Source organism: Ailuropoda melanoleuca, chromosome 7 (assembly GCF_002007445.2).
Source record: "Ailuropoda melanoleuca isolate Jingjing chromosome 7, ASM200744v2, whole genome shotgun sequence".
In the NCBI taxonomy this organism is placed as follows: Eukaryota; Metazoa; Chordata; class Mammalia; order Carnivora; family Ursidae; genus Ailuropoda; species Ailuropoda melanoleuca.
Window position 1 is genome coordinate 27,745,012 of NC_048224.1, and position 18,326 is coordinate 27,763,337.

The 18,326-nt window shown below is 50.1% G+C and overlaps 1 protein-coding gene across 1 annotated transcript in view; it reads left to right on the forward strand.

The window, feature by feature from the left end:
- Positions 1 to 888: 888 nt before the first annotated feature.
- CCDC180 (coiled-coil domain containing 180) overlaps positions 889 to 18,326 on the forward strand; it is a 67,975-nt gene continuing 50,537 nt past the window's right edge. Inside the window, exons 1-12 of the mRNA XM_034664157.1 lie at positions 889 to 1,026; positions 1,652 to 1,723; positions 6,217 to 6,268; positions 6,514 to 6,609; positions 7,809 to 7,999; positions 10,931 to 11,019; positions 12,007 to 12,119; positions 12,936 to 13,064; positions 13,164 to 13,274; positions 13,398 to 13,493; positions 14,562 to 14,725; positions 16,107 to 16,226. Coding sequence (XP_034520048.1) covers positions 6,541 to 6,609; positions 7,809 to 7,999; positions 10,931 to 11,019; positions 12,007 to 12,119; positions 12,936 to 13,064; positions 13,164 to 13,274; positions 13,398 to 13,493; positions 14,562 to 14,725; positions 16,107 to 16,226 — 1,082 coding nt within the window. The 5' untranslated portion in view covers positions 889 to 1,026; positions 1,652 to 1,723; positions 6,217 to 6,268; positions 6,514 to 6,540. The remainder of the gene's footprint in view (positions 1,027 to 1,651; positions 1,724 to 6,216; positions 6,269 to 6,513; positions 6,610 to 7,808; positions 8,000 to 10,930; positions 11,020 to 12,006; positions 12,120 to 12,935; positions 13,065 to 13,163; positions 13,275 to 13,397; positions 13,494 to 14,561; positions 14,726 to 16,106; positions 16,227 to 18,326) is intronic.

Sequence of the window (18,326 nt, forward strand, 5' to 3'; positions counted from 1 at the left end):
AGAAACCCCCACTGACCCCCAACAGCCTGGACCAGCATGGAAGCCAGACGCTGCTAATTCTGCCAACTCAGCAACCCCTCCTGGAACAGCCCAGCTGCCACCACTGTATCCCATGACCAGAGCCTTCTGCCCTGCAAGGTGCCACCCCCTCCAACCTGCTCAAAGACCAAACAGCTCCTTCTTTTTGTTAACATAGACAAGACTGGAATTTTTCAAAGATACTTTAAGTGAGAAATAAACCACACCCCGCCTGGTCCCCCTCCCCATCCCCTTCTCTGTTTCCAGACCTCCAGCCTCCACTCTACCTGCCCAGTGAGTTGTCTTTGCTACAAAGCTTTTGAAATTTCTGGGAGCTCTTCCTGAGGGGAAGAGAAAGAAAAGAAGGAAGGAATATTGGGGGACTGATGGGAAGGGTGGGAGCGCCAATACTTTTTATTTGAGAAACCAAAAGATCAAAACTGTCCAGATGAGGGTTTCCACTGAGCTCAAAGGACTCCATGAGCCTGGGGAGGGGAGCTTTCATGTTGGTCTTCATGTTGGGGCTTCCATTCTCATTTCTTCCAAGCAGCATTTTTTCGACCAGTTTTGGTTCCAACTGGACATAGAATGTGTTGTTACAAAGCGAACACTCAAAAACCTCTAGTTTGGCTCAGCCTAATCTCTGACATTGAAGGGAATGGATTCCTGAAGCAGAATTGGTGGCCTCAGGTTCCAGGGAGGCTTAGAGGCCCCACCCCCAGCTCACTCCCTGTCCTCAAGGTTGGCTGCCTCCCAGAAGGTCCCAGCTGAAAGAAGGGGCAGTGCAGCCCTGTGGGAGATTCCTCATCTCCCTGCTCCTATGGAGAGAGTCCTCCCACATGGAAACTTCTCCCCGTGTCTTCTTCAGACAGCGAATGGCATGCAGTGAGGAAAATCCAGCTTTCCTGGAAAAGGGGGGAGAATGAGCTGTGAGGGGAAGCTCTGCTTTCTCTAGCTGAGCCCACCTCACCATGCACACCTGCTCACTGGACCAATGGCTCTGCTCAGGTGAGTTCTTTGTAATCCCCCCACCTGCCACCTCTGAGCACCCCCAAGTCCTCTGGAGCCCCATGGGCACCCACATGCAATCAGGTGGGTCCACAGGGTGCTGGACCTGGTGGGCCTGGAGACACTGGGGAGGAAAGAATTACTTTTCTATTTTTTCCCCCTTTAGCTTTAGAATGTATTGTCAAACTTTTAAACTTCACAATTTTGTCATATTGTGACTGAGCCTGAGCCTCTTTTCATATATTTAAGGTTATTTATATTTCTTTTTCTATGAACTGCGTATTCATGTCTTTGGCCAAATTTCCCACAGTGTGTCTGTTCTTTGTCTTATCAATTTCTAGGAGCTCTTTAGGTACGAGGGATGTGAGCCTCTTTGTAATATGAATTGCAAATATTCATTCCCAGTTCATTATTTTTTAATCTTTTATTAGGATTTTTTGGGTCAGTTTGGTGGTGTTTTGTGTTTGTCTTTGTTGTCTGTGTTTGCTTGTTTTCTATGTATCATTAAGGTGTTGCTTCTCCCCAAACTGATGTATAGATTTATACAGCCACAGTAAAAGTATGTCAGCAAATATCTGGTGGATATTAACTTCATTCTTTCAAAATTTCTATTGTTTCAAAATAGAAATCAAGTGGCCAAGAAAAGTCAAGACAATCTTAAAGAAGATCCAACTTGGAGGGCTTACACCACCAGATGGTAAGCCTTAGTATAAAGCAACAGTAATCAGGGCAGTGCACTATAATAGTGCAAGGACAGACAGAAGGAGCTATAGAGTCCAGCTGAGACCTGTACACATGGACATTTTGTATATGACAAAAGCACACAGAACAATGGAGAGAATATAGTCTCAGTAAATGGCCCAGGGTCACTGATTATCCATATGGGAGCAAAATTAATCTTGACTCCTACCCCATCCCCCACCCATCATAAACAAAATCAATTCCAGGTGGGTTTTAAATCTAAATGTGTAAGCTTAAAACAATAACATTTGTAGTAGATAATTTAGGATAATATTTTCATGACCTGGGGGCAGGCAAAGATTTCTTAGGACATAAACTACACTAACTATAAAGACAAAAATTAGTAAATTGGACCTTATTAAGAATTTCTCTTTGCCATCCAGAGAGTTAGAAGGCTAGAACAGAATGGGAATAAGCACTTGTCATATACTTATCTGGGAAAAAACATCAGGTGAGATATGTAACTGACTCCTATGAATTAATAAGAGAGAGAATCTACCAGAAAAAAACAGGCAAAAGATTTGACCAGATATTTCACAGAAATACAACCAAATGGCCAAAAAGTATATAAAAGGTTACACGACATCATTACTCACCAGGAAAATTCAAATTAAAACCATAATGAAAAACCACCACACATACACCAGAGTGGCTATAATAAAAAATACTGACGATGCCAAATGTTGATGAGGATGTGGAGCAACTGGAACTCTTATGCACTACCGAGGCGTAAACACACACAACCACTTGCAAAAACTGTGGTAGTATCTGCTAAAGATGGACTTACACATACTCTATGACTCCAAAATTCCACGCTTTGGTAAATACCCAGTAGAAATGCCTACTTATGTTCACCATGCTAAAGAATGGTCAGAGCAGCCTGATTTGCTAATTTTCTAAACTGGAAACCACATGAATGTGCATCAGTAATAGAAAGAATAAATAAAATGGGCATTTTTAAAATAATGGGATGCTATACAGAAATAAAAATGAACTTATGCCCACATTCAAAAATGTTTGGAACTTTACAAACATAATGAAAGAAGTCTGACATAAAGGAGTACGTTCTGTGTGATTCCATTTAAATGAAGTTCAAAAACAAGCAAAACTAATTCAGAATTTAGAATATTTGTTATCCTTGGAGAAGAGAGGGCAGTAACTTGGGATGGGTAGATGAAGGGGCTCCTGGAGAGTTGGTAATGTTCTATTTCTTGGGGGTACTGGTTACCAGGTGTTTTCCTTTGGGTAATTTATTAAACAGTATACATTTACACTTTTTGGTATGTATGCTATGCTTCACCATGCAAATCCAATCAGTTTGATCCAGAATTTTCTTCTGGTTAGTACCAAGGCCAGATGGCAGAGCGTTTAGTCCAAGACTTTGGAATTACATGATCTCAATTCATATCCTGGATCTAACCTCTTTCCATCTTGGAGACCTTGGCCAAATTATTCACTCTCTGATCTTCAGTTTCTTCATCTGTAAAATAAGCTTATTATGCTACCCTGCCTATAATTATTAAGGGGATTAAATCCTCTCAATAAATATTAGTTCTTGTTGGTCCTTTTTGGTCTTCATTCTATGGGCTGTGGAGAAGATGGACAATGACCAGTGGAAGAAGAAGGAAAAGGATGACATTCTAGTCAAGAAACATTTCCGGGGTGCATGGTGGACTCAGTCAGTAGAGCATGTGACTCTTCATCTTAGGGTTGTGAGTTTGAGCCCCACGTTGGGTATAGAGATTGCTTAAAAATAAAATAAAATAAAATAAAATAAATAAAAGAAAAGAAAAAAGAAAAAAAGAAAGGAGACATTTTCAAGGTGAAGACTGAGGGGGAAGATAGGACAGTGAGGTGCAGAAAAAGAGTCCAAAGGCTTGGCTCCACTAAGGACTATTCCTTGTCTCTCGCTTGCTGCTCACCTCTAACATGGGACAGGAACTAACCAGGTGACCTCTGGCTGGTTAGTCTTACGGCTACCACATTGCAGAGTTGGAAGGGTAAAGCAAATGGCATCCAAAAGCCAAACACAATTCCCATGTTTGATCCAAACTCAAACACAAAGGCCCAGACTCAGGACTTAAGGGAGATAAATTCTCAGTGCTGAGACTATGGGTTATTTTTACGTTCCCCTTGGAATATTTTTCTATTTTCTACAATAAGTGTGTTGCTTTCTCAGAACAAAACACTGTGCATGAAAAATCTATGCCTACCTATTTATATCCATATATATAAAAAATAAAGAACAACCAGATTATAGATGTGCCAGAAACTAGAATCCAGAAAACATCTGGAAAGGGAAAACACTGTTTCTGATATGCAAGGGCCAAGCCAGCAGGGTGTCCTGGGACAAGACAGAGTATAGATGACTTCAAATCATTCCTGCACATTTCCTATTTGAGGGGGGCGGGAGTGGGGAGAGGGAGAGAGAAAATCCTAAGCAGACTCCATGCCCATAGTGGAGCCCGACACAGGGCTCAATTCCATGACCTCGAGATCATGACCCCAGCTGAAATCAAGAGTCGGATGCTTAACCGACTGAGCCATCCAGATGCTCCCACATTTCCTAGTTTTTACTGTGGTTTTCACCCCTTCCCGCAGTTATCTACACTTTCCTCTTTTCCCGCTAAGATTAGTCCAACCTTTTGTTACCATATTTCACCTTGTTAATAAAACCCACTGCCAAAGAAGGGGAATAAAACGGTTTTCTACTCACTGTTTCTTAATTTCTGAAACTAGTCTGGATGGAATGATCACTTACTGTAGGAAGTTGTCCTAGGGTGCATTTACTAGCAATTGGAACAGAGATCTCTGCTGAGCAGAGGGATTTTCTGGGGAGCTGGGGACCCTGAATATATGAGAAAGCCTCAGCTAGGTTCAGTGATAACCGCAAGTAGTGTCAGCTCTGGCCACGCAGGGCTCTGGCTGGTTGTGCGGGAAAGACAAATCTAGGAGGGTCAGACCCGGACATTCCACGCAGTCATGCATTTACCCAGGGAGCATTCACTGTGTCTGAATCTTGTGCAAGACACTGTGCGAAGGGCAAGCGAAGCCGAATCAAAATTAGTGAGGCATAACCTGCCCTTCAGGAAACACCTACTCTCCATGTTCTGCTCTCCTGTATTTGCCAGCAGCCAGCATACAGGCACACCCAGAGAGAGGAGAGGGGACGGGGAGGGGGGGGCGTGAGTGTCTGGGACACTTGTCCCTGGTAGTGGAAGGCTGGCTGGCTCTGGGATGTGTGGAGACAGAAGGCTGCCAGCACAGGAGCAGGATGAGGAAGGCCGGGGGGGGGGCAAGGGGCCTATGCAGGAAGAGTGGGGAGCTTGCTGAAGCAGGGAGGGGCAAGGTGGGAACCAGATGTGGGAGCCTCTGTGGTCGTCAAGGACTGTGAGTTGGATTTGGCAGGGGCTGCCGAGTTGGCGGGGGGAGACTTCTGAGCCAGAGAGAGGGCAGGTCTGAGCGGTATTTTAGGAGGGTTATGTGGCAGTGGTGGGGAGGACGAATGGAACTCCGAGTCCTAGAAATCGTCTTTTCATCATAATTCCATACAAGCCTGAGGCCTGAATTCGGAGCCTTCAACCACGTAATCCGAGAAAGAGACGGTCTTTCTTAGAGGTGGGCTCAGCTTCGTACTTACAGCCGAGCACTGTGCTGATTCTTGGCACAGCAGAGGTTGGTTTTAACCAAGCAAAGAAGATGGGATGGATTTTCTTGACTACCATGGCTCGGAGTTGATCTCCTGTCTCTCTGAGTTTTCAGAACAGTTAGTGCGCTGCTCTGGACGCTCCTGACAGACCTGAGGCTCCCCCTTGCGCCGAGGAGAAACTGGTAGCGAGGGAATGGGTTCCTAAATTTCACCGCTCCGGGTGGGGCGCTCCCGTTGCTAGGGGCAATCTCCTCCCACCTCGGAAAGGAAGTGGGGGCGGGGAAAGCGGGGCTCCCGCCCCTCTGCGTTGCCTTGGAGACCAAGTGCGTCCAGTTGCGGTTGAGCCTGAAGGGCCCTGGCTGACTTGAGTGGTGCCTTCTTGCAGGTGGGGCGTTGGGCTTCTGGGCGCAGGGCCTCCCTCCATCGGCCGGGCTTGGAGGGGATGGCCAGGCACTGCTCCTCCTTACCGCCCTCCCCGCCCGGCCGCCGTAGGCTGACGGGGCTGGTGGCGTGAGACGAGCCTGCTGGGTCTTCTCAGGAGACAGTAGGTGCTTAATTAACATGGCCGGAGTCAGGCTGCTCCCTCCCTCCACTACTCTGTCTCTGTGTCCACTCTTGGCGGGGAGTGGCGGAGGAGGGAGTCAGGGGTCCTTGAACCGTGTTCAGCTCCAGATTGGGGGTTCAAGGCCAGGTTGAAATCCAGGTTGACGCCTTGGGCACGTTGATTTTTCCCCGGAGAGCTTGGGAGAGTGAAGCACAAAACAATAACCATTTATTATTATTATTCTTTGCCCCCAAAGTCCCATTCGGATTTGCACCCTGCGCGGTCCGTGAGTTCTGTTCTTGCCTGAGGTTTGTTTCCTTTTTGCTTCTTTGTCCCTCTCCTCTTTTTGTTTAAAATAAAAACCCTGATGCCTGAGAGGGGCCCCATGCTTTTCCCAGAGCAGCAAGGTGGGTCCCACCCTAGCCAGGTTGCCTGGGTGGGCCTTGTCCTAGGCAGAGGACTTGTCCTGGGGGTGGGAGCGTTAACTTCTCAACCTCGGTCGGAATGGAGACCAAAGCCCAGACAGGATTCCTGGACAATGAATTCCCAACAGGGGCGTTCACACAGCGGCCAAGTCAAGATGTCCTCAGTGGGGAAGGTGACCCAGGTTCCCAGCGGGAAACTCTACCAGCAGATCTTTGAGGCTGAGGTAGGTGTGTCCCTCTGTTACCCACTTCCCTCTCCTCCCCAAACTTCCCTCCCTCTGAAGGCTTTTTTGCCTGGGAATCCAATGAAACAAGGCTTTGAAATTGCTTCGATTTTAAAAATAATTCTTATTGGTTCTTAAAACGTAGGAATACAAAATTAGAATGTCTGTCCTTGAAAATTAAAAAACTTACATTAAAATGTTAATTAAATTAAATTAAATTTAAACTTAAATTATTCAGAAATAGCCAAAATTAACCAATGGGTGTCTTGGGACCTTTTTCTATGCACAAAAGAATTTTTAATTTTTTCTATTTAAAAATGGGTTTGATTCTATACCAGTGTTTTGAAACCTGCTTTGCCTCTCTTAACAGTTTCACACTGACCTTCCCCATGTCAAGGGGTATCTGGGTACTTCGGGATGTTGAGAGGCTGCCTAGTTGTGAATCTAGGACTTCCCATCATGTATTAAAGTAACACTCTCTTGACAACCATACAGGTTGTTGGAATTGCCTTGTTGTGTATGAAAACTGCACAGACAAGAACAATATCTTACTGTACTGCTTATTTAAAAGGGATTTGCATTCCTACTTTGAGCCCTGAATAATCCTTTCTGTAGAAGGCTTGGAAATTATACAAGTATAAGGAAACCAAAGAAACAAATGACTCCCATGACCCTGCTGCCTGGAAGCAACACACCATTCTTAACATTTAGCACACTTTCTCCAGGTCATTTTTCTGTTAAGTTAAAAATTTTGAGATCATATGGTATAATTTTAGTTATAATTTTTAATTTATGCTTTTAATTGATATGTTTTATGGTTTCTCATAAGCATTTCCCTGTGTCATAAAAAATCCTTTGTAAGCCTCTTTCTTAATAAATGCCTAACATTCCATTGAAGGGGCATACCAAGTTTACTCAACCAGTCTCCTATAATTGGACAGTCCCATTTTTCTAATTCCTTGTGATTATGAAAGATGCTGGGATAAGCATCTTGGCCCTCATTAAGATTTCTTAAGAGATACAGTTCTAGATGGCTGAATATTTTGGGGGAGTGCATGGTTCGTACCCTGGGGTTGAAGGCCTCCCTGCAAAGTGCCTTCCTGTTGGCAAGTTCCCCCTTGACCTTTTAAGACTGGTCAGGCTGTGGTGCTGGGGAGCCTACTGATCTGACCCCCCACTGGGATCTTTTGTGGATTCAGGCGCAGCTGGTCCACTCTCTGGCAGCCTCCAGGAAGCGTGCCTTGGAAAGGTCTATGACCCCCAAGAATGGCAGGAAGCCCTTGATGAAGAAGATGGATATTCCTGAAGGGGAGATGATGTCTCCCCGGCAGCAGAAGTGGGCTCACAGCCTACCCAATGACTGGGTCACGGAAAACCCTGTTCTCTACAGGTAGGTCCTGGGGCCCACACTGCACTGCCACCCACTGGGGGTGGCTTGTCAGAGTCTTCAAAAACTCAGGAAGATCTCACACAAGATGAGTGCCAGATAGGAATGAAGTCCCAGGTGCCTCCTCAGAAAGAGAGAGGTAATAGCCCCTATTTTGCAGGACTGTGCTGCTCCCTCCCTTCCTCTTCCTCCCCCTCAGTAATGATTGAGTGCCTAGGGCCAGGTACTGGGTATGGGAACCCACCCTCCTGGAACTTGAGGCCTTGATAGTAAATAAATAAGCAAGGCCCCCCAAAGGTGGGAAGACTCTGACCCAGAGGACGAGCAGTGGCACAGAGGTCAGGAAAGCCCCTGAGGAGGGGCCTCAGCTGAGACCAGAGGATGAGGGGAGGGAGGCATGGGGCAAGGCTCTGAGGCAGGAAGGGCTTGGTCCACTCCAGAAGGCTGAAGAAGTCAGTGGGCCTGGCGGGGGTTTGGAGGGAGAGGGGTAGGAGATGAGGCTAGGAGAGGCCTGCTGACCGCAGTCAGGATTTTGGACTACTGAAGTGAGCAACTGATCTGCCTTTTGAAGGCCTTCTGGCTGCTGTGTGCAGAATGTGGGGAGCTGCTAGAAGAGGCAGGGAGGCCAGGGCAGAGGCTGCTGCTGTCACTAGAAGCCTGGTGGGGCTGCAAGACAGAGAGTAGGGTACTTCACATATATTTTGGAGGCAGAACCCACCAGACTAGGTAGTGGATTGGATGGGAGGAGAGGGCTCCTGAGAGTCCTGGGTCTGTGGCTGGAGTGCTCGCGTGGACGGCCGAGGGGCCATTCCCTGAGATGGGCGCATATTGTATTGGGGCTGGAAGACCGGGAGTTCCCCCTGAACCTCCACGCTTAGAAGCTGAACTTGAGATTCCTGAGCATGCCATTTCAGCTCCCCGAGCTCAGACTCCTCAATTCCGGAAAAGGAAAGAAAAGGAAGAGGAGAGGCCACATCTGCCTCACCGGGACGCTGGGGAGAATGTAGCCGGAGCTGAGCTTCCCTTCGCTCTGCAAGCTCGGCACAAGCCACAAACCCTTCTCTGGTCTGGACTCTGAAGGGGAAGTCGGTCTTTCTCCACCTTCCTTTGCTTTCCCTTTCACCTGCCTTGGGGCAGAGATTGACCTAATGCTACGTAAAGGTCTCTGCCCTGACCTACCTTTGACTTTTCCTAGGGAAATCCCAGGCTTCTGACCCTCAGCACCCTTAACTACCTCGAGGGGCAAACCCACTGGCCACCTAAGCCCAGACTGGAGTCAGTGTTCTCTAGCCCCTGTGCTAATGTCCAGTGCAGGGGTCCAGAGGCACAGATGGTGGGGGCCTGTTGATGCTACCCCCACTTGCCAGGAGGATGGTCTTGCAGCCTGCCTGTGACTCTGGCGCCCACAGGGTCTAAGCCCCTTCTCAGCTGACCTGAGAGTTACCTGTGCCTCCCAAGGGTCCCCTCTTCCCCAGGGTTTAGCCTAGGACCACCATTATCCCAATAACTAGATCAGTCAGGAGCTCTTAGCCCTCACAGGAGAGTGTTTTAGGAAAGACACATCTCATGGAGGGTGCTGGCATTGTGCTGTGTTTGCTTCCTGGGACAGATAGACAAAGCCAGCTCTGCCCTGGACACAGATCCAGAGGACAACTCCCTGTGGCTTGTGGCAGGAAGAAAGATGTGTTTGTAACCTGCCAGGCTCTGCCGCCCTCAGATGACTAGGGTCCCTAACTCAGCACTGGCATCTCTGCCTTGTCCCCTTCTTGAAAATTAAGCCAGCCAAAGCCAGCCAATTATGTGTTCCTTCACCCAGGGCAGGGCCTCAGGATGAGGAGCCCAAGGTAGGAATAGATCAGCAGCAGCATAAACCAAGTCCTGGGGTCAAGTGACCAAGAAGCCAGAGCCATCAGCATTTCCTGTAGTCAGAGCACCCGGGCTCCCACGGGCATCTGATTGACAAGGTTGAAAGACCCACCTCTGGAGGGTCAGCCAGGCCCTGCAATTTTCCTCGCTGTTAAGGCTGCAGTGAGGACTACATGAGAAATGACTAGAAAGCACTGCACATGTGGGGGCCCTGAGGAATGGCAGGTGTCATTGAGACCTGGTGCATTTCTGGGCTGCTTTGTCCTGTGGACAGTGCATTCAGGGATTTTTATTCCAAAGCTAAGGTCATGCTCACCCACCCTGCTTCTCCCTGCTGAGATAGTTTGTCCTGGGTCTCAGCTTTCTCCTCCCACACCCAGACCCCATGGGCCGTGGATCTTAGCCTCACACATGTGGGTCTGGGAGTCTCAGCTCTGCTTTGTACAGTGACTTCTCTAAGCCCCCTTCCCCCGTCCTGGACAAGGGGTTACCCCAAATGCCTCATAGGATGGCTTGCCCAAGGAGCAAATGCTGAATGCCTAGCACCGGCCTGGCTTTCCCAGGCAGGTCATGCCCCTTCTGGTCCTCAGTGTTCCCATGTGGAAGTGGTTCTTGCCTACTACCTACACTTGGTTTGCAGCCAGAGCAGAAGCAGATCCTGATTTCTTTTGTTTGTTTTTAAGATTTTATTTATTTGAGAGAGAGAGAGAGAAAGCATGAGCGGGGTGAGGAGCAGAGGGAGAAGCAGGCTCTCCACTAAGCAGGGAGCGCAATGTGGGGCTCAATCCCAGGACCCTGAGATCAAGACCTGAGCTGAAGGCAGATGCTTAACCAACTGAGCCGCCCAGGCGCCCTGCATCCCTGATTCTTGTCTAAGGACTATGGTGCCTGCTGGCAGCAGATGTGTGTTGGGAGACTGGCATGGCCTTGGGGCTGTCTGGGATGTGGGGGGGGGGCTAGGTTATTGCCGATACCCAGGGTCCCTCTGAGGACTCCCTTGTGCGCCAGAGCTGCCCTGGTGTGGGGGAGGGGCCTGGGGGTTTACTCTTTCCTCTGTTTATGCTTCAGGGAAAAGGAAATAATCAAGAAGAAAAAAGCTCAAGAAAGCGAGAGCACCATTGCTGCCCGGGAGGTCCGGGGCCTCATGGACACCATCGGTGAGCCTCTGTTCGACCGTGAGGGCAGGCCTGGCTTTCTCACCTCAGCCTCCTTCCCTGAGCCTCTTCCCCTGGGCCTTCTCCTCAATACAGGGAGCTGGGGAGGGGGCAAGGGGCTCTGCACACGGCATTTACTGATGAAAATCATTTGGTAACAGAGGTTGCTTGCTTTACTGCGATATCACGAGAGGATTTCAATCTGCATTGTCTTCCTTCATACTGTGGAGGAAGGCTCTTCTTTATGATTAAAAAATAATACATGCTCACTATAAGTAATCCCTACACGCAACGTGGAGTTCAGACTTACAACAGACACCCCCTAATACACGCTTACTGTGGAAAAACAAAGGAAGGAGATAGGCAGAAAGTAAACACTCTCCCTTCACAATAGCACTGCCTCGTCCCGAGAATGGCCCCCACCGCGGAACCACACGGGCCTGCGGTAGCTAGGTTCCCACACAGATCAGGGGACAGCAGAGCTCAGGGCGGGAACGCAGAGCCTGGAGCAGATGGCCTGCATCCAAACCCCTGCTCAGCCACTGACTTCATTTGCTCTTGAACGCCCATGCCTGAGCCTCCTCACTGTGAAATGGGGCTGATAAAATAGAACCTGCTTCTCGGCCTCTTCAGCAGTGGTAGTTAGAACAATGCCTCGTACGTGGTAAGTGCTATTTAAGTTGGTTATTCTTATTTGTATATGTATGTGCTTCTATAAAACTTTTTAAAAAACATAACTGTTCCCATTCTATATGTCCATTTGGAAACTTTTCCTGGCATTTAACTGTAGATGCGAGACTTCATGCCTTACAGCACTTAGGGATCACCTTTGTCTTTTCTCTTTTTCCTTAAGCGTCTGACACTGTGGCCTGGTTTGGAGGTCCATTTTCTGAACCAAGGCACTTTCTGCCTTGCTGACTTTTCCTGGGTACTGTCCCCTTGCATCAAAGCTCCGAGGGCAGCCTCCTCAACTCTATTGTTGTCCCCCAGTTCCTGAGAGGACCCGCACCGCCACCCCAGGCACCACGGGAATGGACTCCAAGAGGCAAGGCTACGAGAGAGCTCTGGGGAGCTTTAAGGAGGAGATTGCTCAGATTGGGATGGTGAGAGTCCTCCCTCTCTCCCCTTCTGTTCCTGGGCCATTCCCAAGCTGGGCTTGTCACTGCACCCCCAGCTCAGAGGTCCTGAGTGGCTCACCAGTGGTGTAGACGGAATCAGAGTAGCCATGTTTGAGTGGCTCATTATGAGTGCTCATGATGAGCTCAGCTCTCTAAGTCTGGGACCATTATCATTCCCACTCTACAGGTGAGGCCCATAAAGCCTTGCCTGACTTGGCACGTAAGGGACCAGGTGGGAACTGGACTCCAGGGCTGATGCCAAAGGCCAGCCCTTGAGCTCCCTGCTCAGTCCTGCTGGGGGGTGCTGGTCTTCCCACCCGCTGCCAGTCATCACTTCACTCATCTGTCCCATCTGTACCTGAGCTCTACCATCGTCCGGGACTCTGTGGCTTTGGTCATGCAGAGTAACTGAGCCTCAGTTTCCTCATCAGAAGTAAACTCGAAATTCTCTCACTGGCCACTTCTTTAATGAATATTTGTTGAGCCCCAACCACGGGCCAAGCCTGATGTCAGCACCTACTCCAGAGGGTGTGATGAGGACCAAGTGAGTCTGAGGACGAGGGCCCAGCCCGGGGCGGAGCGCCCAGCATGTGGCACGTGACTGAATGAATGGTGCCTGCCCTTGTGCCCTGGCTGTGAACTAGTTAGTAAATCCTAGCTCCTTAGGTCTAGGGAATGGTTATTAGTTTTGAGGCCAGACCACAGCTGGTACTTCCCCATCACGGGGCCAGGGGTTGGGGGAAAGGCCGGGCCCGCTGGTGGCATTGATACCGCAGCCGTTGCTCTACTGGCCTGTTGTAGGAAATGGAACCTTTCATCTTGGAGCCAGGAGCACTTTTTTTAAAAAAGCTGGCCGAGTCTGATGAAGACATCGACCGACTCTTCAAAAAGGTGGAAAGCGACACCCACCTGGAAGACTACACCATCCAAGTAGGGGTTCCCTTGTGGCCAGGCCTGCCCCACCTGGGTCCTACCCCTTCCCTCCCTGTCTGTCTGTCCTCCCAGGCTGACCCAGGCTTCTTGGCATAGACCCTGCTGGAGCTGTGGGATCAGGTGGCTGAGAAGTTCCAGTTCCAGAAGCAGGGGATCAAGGAGCTGGATGAGGCCCTGTATGAGGCCGAGTTCTCCCGGGCAGATAAAGTGAGTTGACCGGCAGGTGGGCTTGTGGTGATTTTCACCTGTGGGATTTGTGAGGCATCGTCTGTGTCCTTTTAGGTCTCCAGGAAAAGAGAGTTGCTAACAATGGCACCTTGTTGTTTCCAGCTCAAAAGCGTGTTGAAGAAATATGTGGAAATCATAGAGAAAACTTCCTACCTCATGCAGCCCGACGTGTACAGGCTGATAAATAAGGAAGCCATGGTGAGTGGTTTGCACGTGCAGGGGATCGGCCCACAGGTGGAGTGGGACCGGAGGATGCCCCAGAGTTCCCAACTTTTATCCACTTGATAAAAGTTGGCGGGGGGGTCAGAGTTAGTAGCATCCTGGGGACGTTTCATTGTGTGACTTCCACACGCTTATTTTACTCACTGTAACAACTGGCACTTGTTCCTTACTCCATGTGCATTTATCTCCTTTAATTTCACAAAATCCCTATGCTGCCAACAGCATTATCTTCATATTATGGCTGCAGAATTAGAGGTTTAGGAAAAACCTGCTGGTGCCCCCCAGCTAGGAAGTATAGCCGGCAGCAATCCTCAGGTTCCAATGAAAATTGTTGCTGGAATTTCTACCCATTGAGTCTGGCAGGTTCTCACCCTTGCTGCAGGGTGGTGCCTCGAGCGCCGTGGGCAGTTATGGCGGCATTTGGCTGTTCCACTCCTCGGGGGCATGGGAGAGACTGCTGTCATAAAGGAGGCAGGGTTCCAAGTAGTAGAACAGTGCCACACAATGAAGAATGGTCCCCGCTGCCATGCCAAGGATGCCCAGGGGAGGATCACTGGGAGGACTGCGGAAGAATGTTCTAGCTCTGGCCTCATTTGGTAATTGGGTCTTCATTCTCATCACCACCATATGTGACTGATCCCTGATGGTGTGAGCACTCTGCTTTTGGAACAAATTTATTAAAACAAAACACAAAAACAGTTAAACGCTAAGAGCTCACGAGAGTGCTTATCTCCAGTGAACTGAAATCAGCTTCTTTCACAATCTGATACGGTCTTGGGGCTGGGTTGAAGGCACATAGTTAAGTCAGGGTCATAGGTAAGCCTTCAGGGAAGACCCCTATCACTGTCTATGGCTGCTCAGCCCCAGGCAACTTCACTGAGTGCCCAGTGACCCCTCGGTGCCCCTCAGATCCTGCCACTGCCCTACTCGGCCCTGCTGGGCCCCTGGCTCTGTGCCTGCACCTCACCTGGCCCCTCTTCCCCTGTCCCTCTCCAACTGAGCCTTGCTCTGAGCTTGGAGAGCCCCTGCCTGCCTGTACCACAGGTTATAAACCAGGCCCTCTTGGGCAACCGGAGGGCCATCGCACAGCTGTTCATCAACCTCATGGAGGCCACGCTGCAGCGGGAGCTCGAGAGCCACCGCCGCTGGCAGGGCCTGGTGGACGCCTGGAAGGCTCTCAAGAGGCAGGCCCTGGTGCAGAGTTTCAGGTCCGTGGCTGCCCGCTCCGCAGCTCTTCCCCAGCCGGCCTGGGAGGCCGACCCAGCAAGCCGGTGACCCCCGTCCTCCCTTTTAGGTGGGACTCCAGAATGCTGTCGTTCTTTAGGGGCTAAAAATATGTGCTGCTTTTTTTTTTTTTTTGAAGTTACAGTAGATCAAAATATAAGGAAGAAATTAAAAATCACCAGTAATCTCTCACCACAGGGAGAAGCACAGCTGATATTTTGGTATATTTCCTCCCAAGCTTTTTTAGACCCACACTGCATATGTCACTTTGTATCTTAATTTTCTTCATAAACATTATCACATAAGCATTTTCTGAGCCCAGTACAAATTGTTTGAAAACATCCGTCTGATTATCTGCCCAAATTCCACTCTACTGTTACACATAACCCTGTGTTACTGGGCCAGGGAGAAGGGTCCCTCAGGCTCTGGTGCTTCCTGCCCTCTGGTAGTGAGTTCCACCTGGGGGAGGAAGGGAGCGGGCCCAGCTCCATGCTTCCTCCACCAGGCGGCACTCCTGTTAATACTGATAGGAGGATCCTTCGGCTTCTGGCCAACAAGCAAGCCTTTCTTTTGCTTGTTGGGCCGAGATATCTGAGGTTGCCAAAGAATGTCTGTCCCTCTGCACTGTAGCTCTGGGGACGCGGGGCCCTTCTGTACACCTGAATTTCCAGATGGAGAACACCAGAGTCTGACACTGGGGATGAAAGAAAAGTGTACTGAGACCTGGCTCCACCTATACTTTCCCTGTGACCTTGATCAAGCACTTGAACCTATTAGAGCCTTTCTCTCCTTATGCAAAGCAGGCACAATGATGGGCCAGTGTTAGGGTTTCAGTGATGATCAAGATGCTGTATGGGAAGTGACTGGTCTGGGCCTGGGCCTGGGGGTTGTTACAAATGTCAGTAATCATCAACAGTGATGTCAGGAGCCTTTCCCCTGAGCCAGGCATGGTGCTAGGGGCTTTGCTTGCAGTATCTTTCTGGGTGCTTATAGGTACCAGGTGAGGAAGGTACTCTTCATTGGCTCTATTACAGAAAAGGAAGCAGTTTCAGAGGAGGGGAGTGACTTGCCCAAGGTCACAGAACTGGCAGGCAGCAGTCAGGACCCACACCTAGATCTGTGCCTGCTGGTCCCAGGCTTTTAGCGCCAGAGCCTCACTGGCAGCCCTATGGTTCTTCCCTTCTGCCTCCCTCCCTCCCTCCCTCCTTTCATCATTGTCCCAGAGGCCCCAGTGGGGAGGAAGCAGGTGGAGTGGCGTAAGGATGCTTAGATTCTGAATGTTCTTACCATGGGTCTCATCCCCTCCCTCCCACCTGCCCTGTGCCGCCTCTCCTCTCTGTGGTCCTGACGCATCTGGATACCCAGTGAGTTCATGGCCAGTGAGAGGATCCAGGCTCCTCCAGCTGTGAAGAAGGAGATGGAGAGCATGCTGAAGAACCAGAAAGCCCTGCAGCAAAAGCGGCTGGAGCATCTCTGCGCCGTCTGGTACACTGGGAGGGCCTCCCGCCATGGGGGAGGCAGGCACAGTCCTCAGCTTTGACCACTGTCCTGAGGCATCCTCCAGGCCAGGCCATCTCCTTGTTCCCTAGTCCTGTGCTGGCTGCCTGGGCCCACATTCTGGGGCATTCTAGCCCCAGTGGCCACAAAGAACATGACACATTTGCTGGGGAAAGAAGTTTAGTGTGACTGTGCCAAAAACCGTGGAAGGCAGCAAGGGCAAAGGAGGGGGGCAGGCTGAGTGGGGGAGGAGGGGCCAGGTTCAGGGGTTGGACTTTTTCCTGAGAGCTTATGGGGAGCAGAGTGGCTCCATCAGCCTTGCAGTTTGGAGGGTGAGTTGGAGGGTCTGAGGCTGGAGCCTGGAGGGCCGTGAGGCCATCAGACAGGGAACCTGTTAGAGGCTGTGGGTGTCCCTCTCAGCCCTGGGCTCACCCAACTCTGACCCTATAATAAGCTGCTTGGTGAAGGGCACAGTGAATGTTCTAGACCCTGGAAGCCCACTGCTTGGGATCCTATAGTATCCACTCAACGGAGCCTGTGTGGCGAGTGCAGACACTTCACGTGCTGGGAGATGCTCCTCTCCCTGTGTACCTCGGTCCCTCCCATCCCTAACCCTGGTAGCCCTGGGTTACCTGCTTGTCTGCCCACCACAGAGCCTAAGTGCTCCTAGGGTATCAGTGACAATTAGAACCCCACCCTATCTCCCCCAGGACAGGCACTTTTTCATGCAGGTGCAAAATTAACAAGGTGGATAAAAATCTCAGCATAAGGTAAAGTGCTTTTCTTGTTTTTTGCAACTCCACTTTTTCCGACTGCGTCCCTCTTTTTGAAACTGGGCCAAACTCAGTCTTTCTTGGGGTTGTATCCATTGAGGTGAAGCCATGATTCCCCATCCATCACAGGCCCGGGGAAGGGGCCTGTTCCTCTGTATTTGGTCCAACCCCATGTCCTGGGGCCACTGCCCATCCCTACCCCCCACCCCAACAGCTGGCAGCAGGAATCTTGAGGCTACTCTGCACCCCTATGACCTCACACGCAGGCAGCTGTTTCCCTCCGGGTACCTGGGTCTTACAGCTGCCCGCCGGCCTTCCTCCAGGAAGGAGGACCCAGGCTGCCACTGCCAGGCAACTGCCATCCTCTCTGTCCACCCCTGCTCCCAGCCCCCTTCTGCTGGGTGAGGAGAGAGCCCTGATTCTCAGCTCTCGCCTGCCAGCCCAGCTCCCCTCCCCAGGGTTCTTGGCCCACTCCCACCAAGGCTTCCCCTCCCCAGGGCTCTAGGCTCTCTTGAAAACTTAGATTTTGAGAACAAAATCCAGAAAGACTCTAGGCTGCTGTCTTTTCTACCCTGCCACATCCCTCCCACAGGCTGTGAACACAGGGCTGGCTGGCTAGCCGCCTGAGTGAAGGGAGAGACAGGGCCAAAGACAAGCAGGAAAATGCATTCCCTGGCACGTCTGGCCACTGCTGGGAAACACTATGTAATGGCAGTGTCTGCGGGCAGAGCACAGAGCTGGTGGGTGACCTGACCCAAGCTGAGGGAGTTGGGGGCAACTCTGTGAAGTCAGAGACAAGAGTGTGCATGTATAGGACGCAGCAGCTCCTTTGCCGTGGGCGTACAGAGGGGTGAAGCCAGGGCACGATCTGTGTCTGAAGTATGTGCTGCAAACCCATGAACTACACCCCAGACATTTTCAGTTTCACCAGTGTTTCTACTATTGTCCTTTTTCTGTTCCAGGACCCAATCCAGGACACAATACTGCACTTCGTATAATGTTTTGGCTTGAGACTATGCTGTGCACAGTCTCGTAGTTATCTTTTGCTCTTTACTGTCCCACCATAAGTAGGGTGCCCAAGACCACCCTGGGTTACACATCTTGTCCTGGTATAATCGTTAATAGACTCCCTCTCTTCATTGTCAGAAATGTCCTGGTTTGGGTAATAAGTTGTATGGTCCTCCTCACTATATGCATCTTTCCGTACCACTAAATACCGCCCAAAATTTAGTGACTTAAAACAACAAGCATCTCTTATTTCTCACCATTCTGTGGGTTGTTTCCCACAGGGTGTTTCCCCTGGTCTGGGCTGGTC